Source organism: Corvus hawaiiensis, chromosome 6, assembly GCF_020740725.1.
Source record: "Corvus hawaiiensis isolate bCorHaw1 chromosome 6, bCorHaw1.pri.cur, whole genome shotgun sequence".
Lineage (NCBI taxonomy): Eukaryota > Metazoa > Chordata > Aves > Passeriformes > Corvidae > Corvus > Corvus hawaiiensis.
Window position 1 is genome coordinate 57283670 of NC_063218.1, and position 18887 is coordinate 57302556.

At 41.3% G+C, this 18887-nt stretch overlaps 1 protein-coding gene across 1 annotated transcript; it reads right to left on the bottom strand.

The window, feature by feature from the left end:
- Positions 1 to 158: 158 nt before the first annotated feature.
- Positions 159 to 15383, bottom strand: EIF3M (eukaryotic translation initiation factor 3 subunit M). Its single transcript, XM_048307314.1, has 11 exons — positions 15279 to 15383; positions 13771 to 13903; positions 12699 to 12837; positions 12202 to 12325; positions 11139 to 11233; positions 6567 to 6650; positions 5174 to 5273; positions 4713 to 4794; positions 1493 to 1636; positions 878 to 938; positions 159 to 450 (listed from the first exon to the last, which is right to left on the bottom strand). Exons 1-11 carry the CDS (start codon positions 15318 to 15320, stop codon positions 330 to 332), a joined length of 1125 nt encoding a protein of 374 aa, XP_048163271.1. The 5' UTR covers positions 15321 to 15383; the 3' UTR covers positions 159 to 329.
- Between the last annotated feature and the right edge of the window lie 3504 nt (positions 15384 to 18887).

An 18887-nucleotide genomic window follows, 5' to 3' on the forward strand; every position in this document is an offset into this window, starting at 1 on the left:
CTTTACAAATACTCACACTATCATTTTTCTGACCTCCCTCCCTTCCTCCCCACACATCTTGCAAAGAAAGGTCCTCATACTGTAAAACGAACAAAAGCAGCATAACCAATGTTGTCAGTTTTTCTTGTTGCTGATTATGTAAGAAAATCAACAGAAGACATTTTCCCATGTTAGTTTTATTGCCTCTTTTTTTTTTTTTTTTGTTGGGCTATTTAGAATATTTAGCTTCTTTAAACCAATTGCATACATTTTTTGGAAACATTCACAAACTGTCAAAGTTTTGAATAAAATTCACCTACAGCAATATTACTAGGTCAAAAAAAAAATTCTTAGGTGTCTGAAAGACTGAGGAGACTGTTTTTCACTTGATTCAAATTTTGTTTCCAGGTGTTTAGAGTGTCATACAATTGCTGCCACTGCTGCTTTCCAAAAGTCCGATGTGTGCTGTGACTGGAGAAGTAAAACAAAATTGGAAGAAGATTACTAGAGATGTCGCACTCACCTAATTATTCTTCTATAGCATTGCTTTCCTCTCATGAGCAAACAGGGAAATTCTGATTTTCTCTCTAGAAATGGCTGCACTTTACCAGTTAAGAGAGTTCTGCAGCCTTCCCAAATATTTAAAGCAACAACAGTGATTAGTATTCTTGTCACTAGTAGGTCATTAAATGAAATGTCCTGGAAAGTAGGACTCTTTCATTAAATAAGCTAATCACATTCAGTGTGAGCTTTAATAAAATTATGATAAATAGCAACTATTTAACTACCAGCAACTGATAGGAACAATACCTTGCTTCTAGTTAAAATATTCTACAAATATAAGGGAAATAATTAGAACACACTAAGTTCTGCAAAAGGCTATGAAGAATTGTCTTACCTGACAACGACTTTCCTCTGTGTCTGATCTATTTTGCAGTACACCATCTTTGTCTTTACAGCTGCAAAAAACCAATGCTGTTTTGAGCAACATTTTCATGATTGTGCAAAGGTATTAAACTGCATAAAAACGGTTCAAAATTAGATCAATACAAACATAAGAACACATAAGCAGTTCACTTAATCTCTTTTGCTGTTGGTTTTAATGGCCTAATAGGCAGAAAAGCAAAATGATGTAACAAGATGAAGGTCATGCACGAATCCTATTGTTTGGTGCCAACCTATTAAAGTAATATCCTGTACAAATTTTATGAACTTCTCTCCCCTACAAACACATCCTGTTTTAATGACAGCAAACAAAACCAGATAACAAATTAAACCTGCAAACAATTTATTAGTTCTGTAAAGAATTACTTGAGATACAGTTCCTGTCACTGAGAAGAAAAACACTGGTTAAAACACAACAGTTGGGCCTGTCTTTAAGCATGAAGTTGTACAGCTTTATCTTGTAAAAAGCACAGAAGTTAAAATTAATACTGTTCTAATACTCAGCATTAGAAGACTGTAAAGTTCTTGTTCATGAGCACTGTGTGCCGAGTGGTACCACAGTTCTTACCGTCAATGACAAACGCTTCTACATCATCAGCCCCGATCTGGAGCTCCTGCTGCATCGTGTCAAATGAGATTTCTTTATTCTCTACAGCCATTCCCATGAAAGTAAGGAGCCTCATCTTTGCCATGTTGTGTTCATGCAACAAGCCTGAGTAAAAGTGTTGATAGTTTAATTAATGATTTAATTATAATCATACAAATTATTTGCTTTTCATGTTATTTTTACTAGATATGCTTCCAATAATTTCGAATTTATTTCACATTAAAATATATTCTACTTCTCCTTATCAACAGCAGTTTTTCTGAGGTAAAATATCAAATCCTGCATCTGCCTTGTCTTTTGTTAAAATAGCAAGTTTCATTGTGAATTCATCAAGACTCAGTTGTTTTTAGTAAAAATGTATTATCTAGAAAAGTTTTATTTTTTGAGCAGTAAAAACATCACCTGAACAGAATTTTAGGTGGTGAGAGTACAAGTGAATTTTTCAGTTGCATCACCTGGAAGAACAGCAATGCAACAAAATGGAAAATCCCCAGCTGGTTATGCCAAAAAACCTTCTTACAGCCTCCCCACTCATTCTCCTGTAGCTTCTGGAAAACAAACCTCTCACAGTTTGGTTCCAGAACATAACACTGTGGTGCCAGAAGAAAGCATTTTGGTACTGAATTTTTTTGTCCACAGCAAAAAAGGCATCGTAAGTCCCATGTAAGCATCCAGTGTGGCCAAGAAAAGTGTTGTTCGAAACCAGCAGAACCAATGCCAAGGTCAGGTTACATCTTTTACATGACTGCATGAATGGCAACACAAGGAACTGTGCCAAGACCTTGCATGTCTAAATCAGAGACCATTTCTCTGGAAAAACATCTAGGTCAACCAAGTTAAGCCACTGAGATGAAACAAGGCATTTTTTAATCCCAAGGTCCATGAGGTACCAACTAAGATCCAGTGGAAGTTCCTTAAAAATGAGTGTCAATCATTTTGTTCTACAATGACATTATAAACATTCCCATTGCTTCAGTAAATATGTAAGTTTGGAATTTATAACACCCATACACTAGCAGGGAAGCACATTAGTGCAGGACATCATGTTGTGTTAATTAGCTGTAATTATGATGCAGGTTTCCTATTTGGCACCGATTCAACAAAAATGTGATCACCATAATTCATACGAATGAGGAGCACCAGCAACTATACCTAACTGGGTTTAATGGAACTCTACAAGCATCAAAAAATCAATTAGCACACATTAACCCTAATTAACAAATGCAAATGAGGTGCTGATTAACTTTGCAAAAAAGACTGCTGATAATACCAGATTAACTGTGGCCATGTTAGGGCGATGCAGTTGACACAGATAATGCTACTGCTGGCCTAAATTGTCAGCATTAATAAAACAACAAATTGTAACAAACTGATGCCACCTGTAGGAGCCTTCACTGCACAGCTTTCCTGGGCCAGTTCTAACTGGTCCTGGTCCAGGAAAGGCTACACCTACAGCCCATGCTCTACTGCCACTGAAATCCTATTACTAATAGCCTTTAAAACAAAGGTATCTTAGCAAGTTATTTTAAAAAAAATCTCTAAAGCATGGTTAAAAATCTCATTGCTTTTGGGAACAGATCATTTTTGAATGCCTCATCTAATAATTGCATTGTTGTCCAGACCAAACTGCCCTTGTTCTTCAAAGCCAAGGCTGAACCATTCAGCTCCCAGCATTTCCATCTGTGCTGCCTCCAAATCTGTTTGTCCACTGCTCAAAGACACACCAAGTTTCTGAGCACACCATAAGGCAGGTGAGAAATCAGCGTAAGTGGAAGTTAAGACTGTCTTTCAAAACAGTTACACTGGTATTTAAGGATTTTACTAAGATTATATGAATCTTAGATATATTGAAAGCTGACACACTGAATTAATTCATGGAGGGAAGCACAGATACTGGGAGACAAGGCAAAAAAAATCACAACAATTGAGTATAATACAGTTACTGCTACATATATGTATAATTAATTTTCTATAAATTTATTCAAATGTTGGTGTAACAGCAATTTCAGCAAATACTTCTGTGGACAAAGACCTAAAAGATAAACCCAAAACCCACTTTCCCCTGAGAAAGAAAAGCATAAGATGTCTGCATAACTAATGTTCAGATACATGTGACTAAAGATACACTTATCCTATATACACATTTACAAGCTACCAAAAACTTGCTGCTAATTTTATCCACCAAAAAATCCCATTGGTATTTCCATCATTTCAATACCCAAAGTACCACAATTTTAAAGCTCTGAGGGCAATTATTCTAAGAATTATATCACACTCCATTAAACAAAATAATGCATGTGTTAAAAGGCTGCACTCAACTCTGTTTTAGCAAAACTATGGCTTTCCTCAAATGCATCCAATGCAGTGTTTAAGTGTCATTTCAAAATCAAAGTTATTAAAAAAACCCCCATATTTTTATGGAAACATTTATTCATTACCAATATGTCAAAACCTTAATGCAGTAATAAAAAAATCTGCATCATTGAGCAATTTCTGCATTGTCACTGACCCCTGTCCTAAAAAGCTGGAATATAAAAAACGTAATTTTAATGCATGCAATAGCTTATGAACCAGTGCTCCTTTGAAACAGTCAATTACACATCAACGGGGGAGTGTCAGAGTGTTAATTACTACTCCTTTTTTCCACAGTGTGTAAATAAAGAGGGTGCTGACATTAACATTCCATCACATTGCTTCATGTGATGAAACAAATTAACTGGGACAGACTGTGGCTTGCTGGGTCTAATGCATCAGCACATGCAGACACACACACACACAATCACATGCCTTATCTTACTGCTCAGAAGTATTTGCTGTTACAAAGTTATTCATCATAAAAAACCAGGAGATTTATACAAGCCAGTGGTTTACTCAATGCAGTTATGATCTCTGGCCTAGCCTAGAGTATGAATGTGTTAAACCTTTCAGGGGGGGAGTTCTAAGAGAAAAAAACCGGCAGGTAAAACCATAGTTCTCTTCCAAAGCCATAAACCAGCTTGTTTTCAAAGAACAAACCATAGTCAGATGGCCCACTCAGCATCTAGCAGAGGTTATCGTCTACAAACTCTCATCTGTTACGAAATTTCCTTGCTTCAACACATGGACTCGAACTCAAGAACTCTGTGGCTTCCATACCTGAAACTACGCAAATAGTCAGAAATGCAATGATCTGAAAACTTACCCAGGGAGTCAATGAAGTCTTTGTTGTTCTGATAAAACTTGACATAGGATGCTAGTTTAGCACTTACAAAAATTGTCAAAAGCTAGAAGATGGAAAACAAGTATGAGAACAGTTAAAATATTATCTTGCAGGCTGGACAGATATATGGGTATTGAACAGAATGTTAAGAGCTGAAATTCTGTCAATAGCTGTGGGCTATCTGTGTTGAGCTTACTTCCTTTTCCCAGACTTAAGATTTGCTACAGAACTCATGTGAGGACGGGACTTGTAACTGAGTTGCTGGAACTTTGAAAGGGAAACATTTCACATGCAATTTTAATTTTAAAGACTATAAAAAGGAATAGCCCATTGCAGCTCAGGATTACTGACACAGATAACTATTCTAATGGATTTCAAAAGACACATTAAAACAAAGCAGTCTACTGCTATCAAACCATCTCACTAAAAACAAAGTTACTTACATCATGAATAAGTTCTCCTTCCAAAAATTTGACTGGTTTTAAGGCAAGAAGATGATCAAAGAGAAAGGTATTTGGATCCTTCAATGCTCGTACAATACATCTAACAAGAAAAGGAAAATGCTTACTTTCAAAGCAATACACATCTTTATGACTAAGGGCAACTCAATTTGCTGTTCCTAGAAATACACAAAGGTTTTCAATTATTTTTAAAGGTAACACATGTCACATTCCAATTTTAATCTTCATTTTACAGATGGAAAAACCAAGGAACAGAAAGCATTAAGTAATTTGTCCCGTATCCCAAAATAAATGTGCCATGTGGTAAAACCACAGATCACCCTACAGTTTCCATCTATGCATTTCTTTCCAGCACAGCCTTCATTCCTAGAGGCATTTTTACTGTCCTCCTAAAATGTCATAGAATTGTTTTGGAAGATTTAATTATACTTGAATATATGACACAAAACAGAGAAAACCCCAACACCAAACAGTGCAAGGCCCAGGATTTATCAGTTGCAGCTCCAGACTAGAAACAGGAACTCCAGATGAAAGCTTTTCTCAGCAGCACATCAGATGCCTTGGCTTGCTCTGCCACACAAGGACACCAGGAGAATGGGAGTTCTGCACAGACTCAGCCCTGGGCACACGAGTTCTCTCAGAGGAACAGGCTGCAGGTTGCTGTAGGGTAGCCAGTGAAGTTTCCACTTCCGCACTGACACTAATTTTCCAGAGGAGTCATCCTGATTTTCCTCTGTGGTTAAGTATAAACAACTCCCTTGAGAACTACTGATAGTGCACATCTGGCAGAACATAAATAACTAATTCCTAAGAAAAATCATGATAGTTAGAACATCAAAATACAGGCATTTACTCATTTTGGCCAGTGGGGAAAATGCACTGTTACAAATCAATTTAGTCCCAGCTTGTCCAACAGGTAAGCTTAATTCTGTGCAGTTCTCATTCTTTGTACTTGCTCATAGACAAGACAGCAACAATGTCTTTTCAAGAGAGAGTGCTATTTGAAAAGAATGCTGAAGGTTAGATAATAAAACAGGCAAAAAGTAAAAAAATCTGAAATAAAGGATTCCAGTACAGATTTTGAGTGCACCGCTGCTGTACAGGAAGTCCTTACCCAAGGCTGATCTCTCTCAGCAGTGACCAGGAACACTCCTGTGCACTTGCACACTGGAATAAACCTGGCTGTGCCTACAAACAACCAGACCTACTGCAGACTGCAGAGACAAACTCTCGATTGAGTCAGCAATGCTACAGAAGAGGCCATGGCAGGGCCCCTGACCTGTCAGGCCACTCAATACTCTTAATAATAAGATGATCAAAATATTTGACAATTGAGGAAAAGTTACTTTTAAGGAAACTGGGAAGTCAGTATTACCTGTGAGCATCAACTCGAGCCTGGGAAGCATTGTCCTCTGTGTAACTTCCCAGTAGCTCCACCATTACTTTTGCTGCAGTGTCACTATAGAAAAAAAAATGAAATTACCTCAGGACTGCTGAAAAAATAGTTCAAACAAGACACTCAAATATTTAAATAATTCCATTATGATGTTATAGGTCAAATTAAATTACACTTGAAAAAGATGTAGATGATCCATTTTAATTCTAGTGGAGAGAACAAATGAACTGGATGTATTCTTTCAATTCTTGTTCTACAAAATGTTTATCTTCACCCTTCATTTCATTCTCTTAAACTGATAAATTACCTGCTGGTTATGGAAAAAGCTTTCTGAGCTAGGAACAGCTTTATATGGTTCACTAGAATGCTCCTCTTGTGCACATCTGGATTTAATCATTGTGCAATAAGTAGCGCTGCAAAGTTTATTTCAAATGTAAAATGGCATCTCTTAAAGAATATTTATGGTCAGGAAAATGACTGTATAAAAGCTGCTCTCTTCTTTCACAGATTCTTTCTTCAAGTATTCAGAGTGAGAGCTGCTCATTTTATTGATGAAATTATGCAGCCAACAATGAGACTGGTTGAGGCTGCTGTGAAGCAAACAGCTTCCAGCACTGCTCCGACAGACAGCTTTTAGAAAAACAACTCCTCCTCAGCAACTGAGCAAACCTACAGCCTTGTCTACGCAGATAATTTTGTAAACACCACCAATACCACTGCAAACCAGCTCAGAGATCGTTACTGTGTCATTTTAACAGATTTTATTTATTTTCATCAAACAGTTTTACCACCAAGGCCAGCGACCACTGATGCTTTTTGCAAAATTTGCAACAAATTATCCCATGTGGTCTAAAAGCACACACAACTTTCCTTAAAACAAAACACTGCAAGAATGAAGTTTCAATTTGCATTAATGACTTAGGCCAATGGCATAAACTGCACAGGGAAAAACAAACCAACACAACATACCCAGTATGTTCTGTGCTGTGACAGAGGTTTAACCCATACAGCAGCACAGGTCTGAATGGGTTTTGTAGTACAATAACATTGTCTTTATATGGGCACTTATTTGAAATTTCACCATACCACTGTTTGACAGCCACTCTATAGGGGGAAGTTTATTCTCAGAGAATTCACCAGATCAGAGAGATGTGCAGCACAAAAGTTAGGATATCATGGGCAACAGCCAGTATCATATATAATCTGGATGTACATTGAACAAAGACAGTTTGTCCCCAGGCAGGGGCATTTTCTGTAGATCCCAAAACATTCCAGAAGCATATTCAGGGATATAAGCTTTAATGGAATATTTGTTTTAAAACTCCAGCATTAAAGAGGTCAGGTTATGCTTTGCACTGGTAACCAATATTGACATAAATGAACTGGCAGTTCTGTATCAGTGAAAAAAAATTAATTTAGGCAGCTTTATATATGAGAGAAGCATTTGCATGTAAATCAGTCTATGACTGACTCTGATTGTGGCACTGGTGAAATCTTACCAACACTAGATGTTCTAGGAGACAAAGGACCAGTTTAATACAGGACTGGCACTATATATATATTCAATCAAATAGGCTCAGCTCACGTGCTATTCAACCTAAGAATACACAACTCCTTATTTAATAAAAGCTTTTCAGCAGTTGTTCTCGTACACTTCAGAGCTGTGTTACAGTTTTCTGGCACTTTTCCTGTCCTAATCTTTCCCTTAGGAGCAAAAATTGAAAACCATCACTTAACTAATTTCAAATAGTATTTTCAAATTCCCCACTTTTTTGTTTTGTTTTGTTTTTAAGTGGGGAAGGAGTGGAATTTGTCACTTGTATTTCTAGGAAACAACAGAATGCTACAATTACTCCCAAACTTTCTGTGCTGAATTCTTGTGAACCTCAGCAAATATGGCAGGCCTTTAGTCTTACATTCTATTTCGTGTCAGATTACTACTGTAAATTAGGATGTTTGAAGCACTCATACAGATCACTATTTTCCCACAGTTCTTTGTTAAATGTGTCTCACCTAAGGTGCAAATGTGAACATATTTTCTAGCAAAACAGCCTGAACAAGTGCTCTTGGCTCCACCTGCCAGTCCAGATGCATAACTTGACAAAAAGCCAGTGAGAGCTTAAGAGTGATGGTAGATAAAAGGAAGGAAAAAACCACAACAGAGCATTCAGAGACTTAAGTGACATGTTGGAATCGAGTCCCTCTACATTACATGATATTAAATGGAACTAAAATTAAATGAAACAATTACTCCACAGGTGCCTGACATGCTGAGCTTTTTGCTACAAGTATTAATAACCAGACCTGCCAGACCTGTTTGAATTTAACTTGGGCAGGGCTAAAGCTGCTGGATCCTGCCAGCAGAGACCAGCTTTAAACTGCATCAAGGTGGCTAGAAAAGGTCTGATAAAACAAACTTTTACTTATCACCGTAGGAAAAGGGACACCACACAACCTCCGCATCATCTGCTTTTTAGGAGCTACCAATCTATTAACTACCAATTTACCCACTGTGAGAAAGTCTGTTAGCTATGGAAAACCATCTCCTATGCCACACTGAGCAAAGTTAAAACATAAATCAAGCAAATGAAAGAATTAAGTTGTCTTCAACAAGGTAGTTCTTTTCCCTTGATTATAAATCAACAATGGTAACTGAGGTATGATTTTTATCACTTATTTTTCAGTTCCCACTTATCTTCCCATACTGCTAGATAGAGCAACATTCCTGAGTGCTACAGCTGGAATGCTGCTGTGAGTTTCCCATACTATTCCAAACACTGCCCACTGATCCAGGAGAGTGAACCAGGTCAAAGGTGCCAGGGTCACTTCTTGTTTTCTTTTCTGGAGGGAAGTGCAAGTGCTCTGAAACGCTGCTCTGCTCAGTGCACAGCTTGCTGCAACCCATGGTAAGGACACTGAGTGCAGGAGTCCTTTCTAACAGGGTCTGTGGAAGGTTTTATTGGCTATCTTAAAAATATCACCTATGGTTAGTAAGCAAAAAACATTTAGTAGCAAGGTTACTGGTAGCAGTGGAAACAAAAAGTAGAAGTTTAATCCACTGATTTGACAGCAAGGCTAGCTAAAAATAGCTGGCTATTAAGTTAGGGAATGAAACTAGTTAAAACCTCGCAATAAATCAACAGGATGGGAAGTGTTTAAAAGAGCAGGAATGTTATCAGTGTAATATTTCTGAAACAAGGTAAGCAATAAGCCATGGAAAAGATCTGTGATTAACATTCCTGAATTTATTTTGACCATTTGGAATCTGCCATACAGAACTATCGATGCAAAAGCATTTGAGTGTTACAAACAGGAATTCCCAGTACTGTAGTTCACAGAGTAACTATTCCATGAGGATTAATCATCCCTAAATGGAGGTTAGTCAAAAATGATCCTGCTGTGCTGATGCAGCATTTCCAGGCTACAATTCCAGCAGGGCAGAATAAGCCAACTGTCCTGACAGAAGGAACTCTTCTCCACTTGTGACAGCTTCACACTTGCCTTTTTAAACCCCCAGCAAGGTCATGTCCCCAGTCCAACCCCCTGTGCAGTCACACAGATGCCCACATGAGCACAAACACACTCAGGGACTGGCAGGAACAGAGGACACAGGACAGAACATTCCTTCTGCAGCAGTACAAGGTTACGCAAACGCGGAAAATGCAAGCGCAGTTCTGGTACCACTGTGAGTCACCTGTGGAAGGGTCCTGATGCTGCCTCACCACAAAAATCAAAAAATCTTGGAAAAGTAACTCAGAAAACAAAGTGGAAAGGCAGGACCAAGCAACACACACCCCCAACATCCCCCTTCCAAACTACAGGGGCAGTTTAGGTAGGTTTGAGCTGTTGTGGAACTACACTCTGAACCACTGGATAGCAGCCCACCTCTCTAGTCCTGGCCAGGGCACTCAATCCACTGTATCACATCTGCAAGATAAACTGATGACAGCTCTCAGTTAAGACCTGCATTAATTTACAGGCACCATACACAGAGGATTACTCTACATGCCAGAAGACAGTGGTCTGCCAAGTTTGTTAGATCAAAGATGCTTCTTATGATCCAGGATAATAATTCAAAATGGCCAAGCAGGTATTCTGTGGACATTAATTTCCATGACTAGTGGAAAGCTCTGTCCTGAAGGTAATGTTTACATAAAAAGACTGATTCTGTTAACTGTGATTGATAAGCTTTCCCACATCATTAAGTAAGAGATAGCACTACCATGCACTAAAATGTCCAAAGTGCAATAATAAACTTGGCATAATGCTACAATGCTCTAAGATGAGTATTTATAGAAAGAAATAGTGTGTTATTTTGGGAGTCTGTGGTTTGCAGCTAATTCACCACTAACTTTAATATTCTTGGGAACACTGGTTTAATACAGGAATGCTTAAAAATATTAAACCCCCCCCCCCCCCCCCCAATATATTTGGATTGAATTATCGGTACAGATTGATTTTACAAGTCTTGTGAGAAATACCTTCCCTACAGATCACCTATAGTACATCAAAATACAGAGTTATCTAGTATGTATGACTTGTCTTTTATACCTTTTCTTGCAGTCTACTAGGACGTCATAGAGCAGTCTCAGGAGAGTGTGCTTTTTCTCTGTGGCCAGATTCCAGTCAGAAATCCATTTTCGGACCTAGGTAGAATACAAGTGAAAAAGAAGCATTCAGGAAAAGACTAAATAACACTACAAATACTCCTCATTTTCTCCCAGGCAGAAAAGGATTAAAAATATCTTGCACAGAGATTTCTCTTTTAGGTCCTTTGACTTGCAGGCTCTCCATGCTGTACCTGAAGTTTTTCCATGAGAAGCCAAAAGTCTGTGCTCTCCACATTACTTCCTAACTAAGGATGAGTGATTCTCATATATTCTGATTCCAGAGCAAGAGACAAGAACTTGACTCCTCACTCTTGATCAAAGCTTCTCACTTTGGTTTCCACCACAGGAATCAAACACTCATCTATATATGATCACCATCAGAAATGAAAAATAGACAGCAACTTCACTTAGATTCTGCAGACAGGCCTTTAAAAGACAAAACCTGTATTCTGCATTTCTTATTTAGAATCATAGAATGGTTTGGGTTGCAAAGAACCTTAAAAGGTCATCTAGGTTCAAGCCCCCTGCCATGGGCAGGGATGCCACCCACTAGATTAAATTGCTCAGAGCCCCATCCTACTGGGCCTTGAACACTGGCAGGGATGGGGCATCCACAGCTTTTCTGGGCAACCTGCTCAGTGCTTCACCACTCTCACAGTCAAGAACTTAACATCTAAAATCAAGATCTCTCCTCTTTTAGCTTAAAACCATTACCCCTCATCCTATCACTATTTGCCCATGTCAAAAGTTGTTCTCCCTCTTTAATGAGCCCCCTCTAAAGTACTGCAATAAGGGCACCCTGGGGCCTTCTCTTCTCCAGGCAGAACAACCCCAATGCTCTCAGCCTTTTCTCATAGGAGAGGTGTTGCATCTCTCTAATCATCTTCACAGCAATTTCTTTAGGCTCTGGCAATTTGTAAGAGATGGTCTATATCAGCTCTGAGTAACATTAAGGTACAACATGTTTCATACAAAGGCCACAACTTGATGGGCCACTTGATTACCTGATCTAGTTCAGTTGGAATGTACTGGATGGCACCACACGACGAGGCCACTTTCAGAAGGCTGCAGTACACTGTGTACCTCACAGGAGTGTTCTTGTCCATGCCATGGAAGAGATTGCTCAGGCTAAACCGCAAACAACCAACAACAGAGTCAGAGGTTTCAAAAAACACTACTGGAGTGCACGTAAATGTTTTATTAAGACACTTGCTAGTGCAGACAATGCACCTGGCAGCACCTTACATCCATGATGAGCTGTAACAGCTTCTGGTTTTGTGCTCATTTTCAGCAAACAAGCTGAAAACTATGCATTTTAACTTTTTAATACCCAAGGAAAAAATACTGGTACTTCTATTTTATGACAGTGAAAAGGTAGAAGAGGGCTTCCTGCAACACCCCACACTTTCATTTAAAGACTTTTAAGATAATCCTTCCTCTTTAGAGGCACGATTACTTTGCAAAGTCCACCATTTCTCACTTTGCTCTGTACAATACTTACAGCTGCAGTCTAAGAGATGGGCGCTCTCCTTCCCGAAATTTTACTAACTTCTCACACAGGTTTTCAATCAGTGCTTCTTGTTTTTCAGGTTCCAGGATAAGAAGCAGAGAGACAACGCTGTTCATCACGCTCTCAACATCTGCATAAACAAAACCATACAGCTGTTCGAAACTGCAAGCAGCAATCAGCAGCTCTCTCGTGCGGAAAAGTTACTTTTGATATGAATCACCACTTTGCACGAGCAAGAACTTTTAAAGAAAGAAAACGCCAAGATATTAACCTGGATATTCATCAGAATGTACCAGAGGCTTGGCTCAGGTGGGCTTACACCAACACATTTCCATGTAAGGCAAGAATTACCACTCTAAGGTCAACACAGAATGTGGTATTTGATACACTCTTGCTCTGAACTCAAAGCAACTCTGAAATCAGAGGAACTCTGGGTTCCACACAGTGGCTTCTTCCTACACATCCAGGAAACTGCCCACTGTAAAACTGTAGCTGTAGTGAGAATAGTAACACCTAGTGCCCAAGTACAGTAAAACATTTTACCAGGAGCATAAGGGATACCCAGACCACAGGCAAAACGCCCTCAAGAACAATGAGGTGTATTACAAACCCTCCCCAGTTGCTGTTTTAAGTGTGGTGTTCTATCCTTTCCAAACTGAACCACACCGGTTTTGTGCCTTCTTTCCAGTCTGCCCAAATACCAGTCAAGCAAAGGCCAAGAACAAAACTCATTACATTATGGAAAATATTATTTATTCCCCAAAATGACACCTGAGCATCAAAACCCCTATTTCACATACAAGTCTCTACGCCCTCATTACAAGCACAGTCTAGCTTGGCTTCTGACTTCTTCAAAGGGTGCTGGATCTTTGGAGAAAGGAGGGGCAGAGTACATGCAAATATTCCATGGAAATGATGGAAATAAGCCCTTCCATTTTTATGACGGTGCACGGCTTGTGTTTTAACACATGCTACACATTTCTAAGTTCTGCCAACTCTTACTGTTTGAAAGCACTCATGGCGATGAGTTTAGCAAAACCAACAAGACTTAAGAGATGCAAACCTTTGTCATCCTCTTTCAGGCACACATCACACACTTCAATAATCTGTGCCAAGTCCACATGAAGTCCGCCTTCCGCGTTCTCTTCAGAGATTTCTGCTCCTTTGGATTTCAGGTAAGCTCGTAGTTCTGCAGCCTTAAAAAAGAGAAAGACAATACATAGAAAATAAAACAGTTGTTTTGTGAACAAAAAGGTCAAAGTAATTAAATTTCTTACAGATTTTTGTTCTGCCAGATGCTGCACCTGCTTCTGGTTTGCCAGTGACTGAATAGGTCACAGAGCTGTTGGGCTTCCTTACAGCATGAATGTGTCGCTTACAACTGGGTACTGCACTGCAGGCGTAGTAAGTTTTTGTGACTTTCTTACGAATTTTTACTATCTTTTACTCCCTCTGCAAACTTCAGAAAAACATTAAAACCGTTTAGTTGCCTCTTCCCCAGAAAAGGAAAAAGGTATAAACAAAGCCACTTTAGGGAGGGCAGAACTTTGTCTTCACACAACCTAAAAACAGTTTCTAATCTAATTACAGAATGGCTTGGGTTGGAAGGAACCTTAAAGATCATCTTGTTCCACACCTCTGCCATGAGCAGGGAATGTTCCACTAAACCAGGTTGCCCGAAGCCTAATTCAACCCGGCCTTATAATGCCATGAGCTGCCTTACACTGTTAGGACTTAAACCTACACCAAGGAAATACCTTTCTCTCAGCAACAGGCCTATTCATTACCTTTACAATTCAGGGCTTCAGCAGCAGAACCATAACCCTTCAGAAACAATCTGAGGCCATGAGACTTTTGGCAGAGAGCATTTCTGACGGGGAGGCTGCTGTGACACGAACTGCCATTTACATCACATTCAGTGTCAAATCATTTTGGAACCAGAGGAGAGAGCTAAATGCCCTGGGACAAACCGCTGTACTGAGGATGTTTCAGACGAGCTACTTGATGGGGCTGTACTAGGCATTATGGCAAGTGAAAACTGGGCTAAAGTAGCGGCGTGCGCAGTTCTTGCAGATTTCAAGTGTGTATATATACACATCCTATATTCATTGTGTATACGTACAGAAGTATGTAGATATACATACTTCAATGACACTGGGAACAAGCAGCCTCCAAATTCAAAGGCACGAGAAAGCAGCAGCTCAAAGACAGAAATCCCAGTTCCCATGCCTGTAGTACCGAGAATCCTGCAAACCCGAGTTGCCTAAGTAATGCCCATATGTGAACCCGTTTTTTTCTGCTAAATAAAAAGTAGGGCTGAGGAGCGATGAAAACGAATGCCGGGGAGGTGGAACACTGAAGAGGGAACTGCAAAGACAGGGTTATCTTTCAGCCATTATGTTCAGTTTTCTCTCTATCGCCTGCTCGGTCTCTGTAGGGAACAGCCCAGACGAGCTCACGGAGCGCTCGCGGCGCGCACGGCGGGGCAGGTCCGGCTCCGGCTGCCGCCCCCCGACACGGTCCGGCCCAGACCCCCCGGCCCGGGGGCGATCGCTCCCCGGGGACACTGACCTGATCCTCCTCGGTGATGTCGATGAAGGCCGGGACGCTCATGGCTCCGAGCACGCCGCGCTCCGGAAAGGCGGAGCGGCTTCCGCCACCGCGCCAGGCCGCGCCGCTTCCGCTTCCCGCCGCCGGGCGGGCGGGCCCCGCGCTCCGACCGCCCTGCCCGGGCCGCCGTGCCCGACTCGGCCCTGCCCGGGCCGCCCTGCCCGGACCGCCCTGCCCGGGCCGCCGTGCCCGACTCGGCCCTGCCCGGACCGCTCTGCCCGGGCCGCCGTGCCCGACTCGGCCCTGCCCGGACCGCCCTGCCCGGACCGCCCTGCCCGGGCCGCCGTGCCCGACTCGGCCCTGCCCGGGCCGCCCTGCCCGGACCGCCCTGCCCGGGCCGCCGTGCCCGACTCGGCCCTGCCCGGACCGCCGGCCTTTGTCGCCGCCGGGCGGGAACGTGGGGCTGCCCAGGCGCGGTCGCGGCACCTACACCCGCCCCACCAACTCCCCCCGCTCTCACACTCACACCTTCCTTCCTCGTCTCTTAAAAGCTGAAGTGCTTCTTGCCTGGTCGTTTTTCTAGGACTAGGTTAAATAACAGACTTGACGTCGGTGTGTCGGGAGTGGAACGTGGTGGGAGTAAGGACAGCAGTTCCCAAACGGAGGCTGGTCACCTTTTCTTTAGTTTGTCTCAACACCTGCGCTCACGCTCCAGTGAGACCTGAGGAGCCCTCACTCGGTGTTGCCGGTGTGTTGAGCGTGTTTTCTGCTCAGGTTTCCTGTTCAGCTGTGGCAGACCACCAGGAACATTGCGTGACTTTCCCCGTGTTCAGAGGCTAAAATGAAAGCCAAGAAAATAATAGAATTGCTAAGGTTGAAAAGACCTCTAAAATCACTAAGTCTAACCAGTAGCCCAGTTAGTAAAGACTGCTGCACACAAATCTCCTTGTTTTATAAACCTGGCCAAATCCTGACTAAACTTAGTTGTCGAGTCTAATAACCACAGCAGGTTCTGAGTTTCCACAGCGCTGAGCGCAGTGAACCTGATAAAGGCCCACACTGCCTTTATTAAATGTCATGACTCTGCTCAGTTTTGATCATCTGCATGCTTGTGTAACTTTTAAATAATGCTTCAACTTCTAATTTTTCCATCATACAAATCCTGCCTAAATAGTTTATCCTACTTTAGGCAGTATTTTTAAAATATTACCCCTACCGTAGCTGATTAATTATCTTTCAACCAGAATATTTTAATACTCTCTGATTGATAGTCTTATCAGTATTTTGTATTTCAGATATCAGCATCCTGGCAGTTACAGGTAGATATAGAGATAGGTCTCTCCTTTGTGTGTCTGATCTAGAAGGGGATCTGATTTTCAGAGAATGAGTGTTTGAGCATTTTTAAAGTGTAGGTGACTTTCCTCTAGTACTGCTCAACACAGTCCTGTGAAAGTAAAGGTAATTGGAATCCAACATACGGGGGGATAGGGATACATCATACATTTGATTTTCACACATCTTTAGGGGAAATTCCAGGTGCTGAAGCACATGCCTGTTGCCGGTTTACATTTTGGAATACTGTGCATGCCTGCAAGCTGCAGTGAGTGTCCTGTAGATCCCATGCTGTGTCTGAAATTCCTCTGCAGATGCCCAAGCTACCCCAGGGCATATAAATCGCCCAAGTCACACAGGGAACTCCCAGCCCCAGTGTCTATTTTTATTTAGGCAGTGCACCCAAATGGAGGTTTGTCATGTATTATTCTGAGTATACGAAAATCGAATAACCATGGATCACACTGGGTAGACAGGACATGACTCTAAAGAGCTCTGCTGAAATATCCACATATGGTCTGTTGCATGATACTTTATTTGTCCCAGAAGAGTTAAGATGATAGATGATAGCTGGGGTTTGAACTTGTGCATCAGGAAGGCCACTTTGAATATAAAGGGGGCAGTATGTGTTTTGTGAAACTACCGATGCAAAGAGGATGTGGTGGAGGAATGGCTTTCAGTGTTATTGGAATTATGACATTTCTGTGGAAACAAGGTGGTTGTTTATAGTCCTGTCTGCAGTTCGTGAAGCCAGTTCAGAAACGGGGTGTGGATGGGGTTAAAGCAAGGGAGCCAGAGGTCCCTGCAGAGGCTTCCAGGACTGGTGCTCCCAGCGCTCCCAGTCTGGAGAGCCTCAGCCACCCAGTGCCCTGGGGCAGCAGGTCTGCAGGGAGGGCTGCGAGCAGCACCTCGGGGACATGCCGGGGCAGGAACCAAAGGAGGTCACTACAACTGGCTGACGTGTGTGAGTCTGTGTATGTCTCTATAACATGGGGAAAGTCTTACTACCTGAGTAAGACTTTCTGCTGAAGGAAAAAGGAATTTTGGCTGGTACCCACTGCAAATTGTTTTGTTTTGTTTTACTTCTATAGGCAAACCAGAGAGAGAGGTGGAGTCGAAAGAAGTGACATTCTGTCCTGTGTGCTTTGAACGTGGTGACTGAAGAGAACAAATCCTTTAGTTGCCATGTCTTAAAAAGCATTTTTTTATGGAGGCTCTTTGAAATCAGCAGACAGCTTTTGGATCTTCTCCAATACAGAGGGGAAGTACAGACTCTATGGCGGTATAATTATTCCTCTTCAGAAACCCTCTTATTTATTTATTTATTTATTTAATGGTTTTCTCTGTAGGAAAGATGAGAGCTGAGCTGTGTCTCCGGAAAGCTGTGTAAGGGCCGCTGGGAGCTGCACCCCTTGTCCCTGTCGGTGCGATCCGTTTTGTGCTGAGTGCCCTCTGGAGGTCTTGGACACGCAGTGACCCGGGAGAGTCCCGGCTACCGCGACTGTGCCTGAGCTCTTCAGGACTCCTTTGCTTTAAAGGTTCTCCCTCTTTTTCTTTTTTCCTTTGGGAGAGGTATTCTAGCCAGCCTAGACGAGCGGGACACAGTTAAATCAGCTTTTAGTTTAGGTCAGAATTACGGCATATGAGTTACTCAAAAAAAGGTAAAAAATAATTCAGATCCAAATAATTCATCTAAATTCTCAGTCAGCAAAATGAATCTGTTTCATATTTAGGAGCTTTGATTAGCTTTATCAATGTATTGAAGTGTGCTTCCTACTTATGTTTCTAGTTTTTCCCTAGTTCTCGTTGGGGCTAAGGGGAAACTGCTAAAATACCCTTTAAGCTTCTTCTTGCAAGATATATCAGAGATCTCAGGGGAAGCCTGTTATCCTTATTTTTCCAGCCAAGTTCTGTAGCCAGAAGAACTCTGGATAACTTCAGTAAGTAGAGCAACTTTTGGTGCTCATCTGATTTTCTTGTAATCTGTAAATTCTCCGCTTTTGTACACTTATTCCCCTAACTGTATCAGTTAAAATAAATACCTGCAGTTGCCCTGACCAGCATACTATCTTCAGTCAAAATATGTATTAAAAATTCTATGTTGAAGAAGCAAAATTCAATATTGCATTATTATTAATAATATTGGGCTTTGACATGGAGTTTTGCCTCTGAAAAGCATTTAGAAATGCATTTTTGTGGACTCTCGCTACACTTATTTTGCTGCTAATGTAGCAGGTGTTTTTCTTAACCATTTTTAAGGAGAAATCCTAAGTTTAGAGGAAATGAGCACTCAATTAT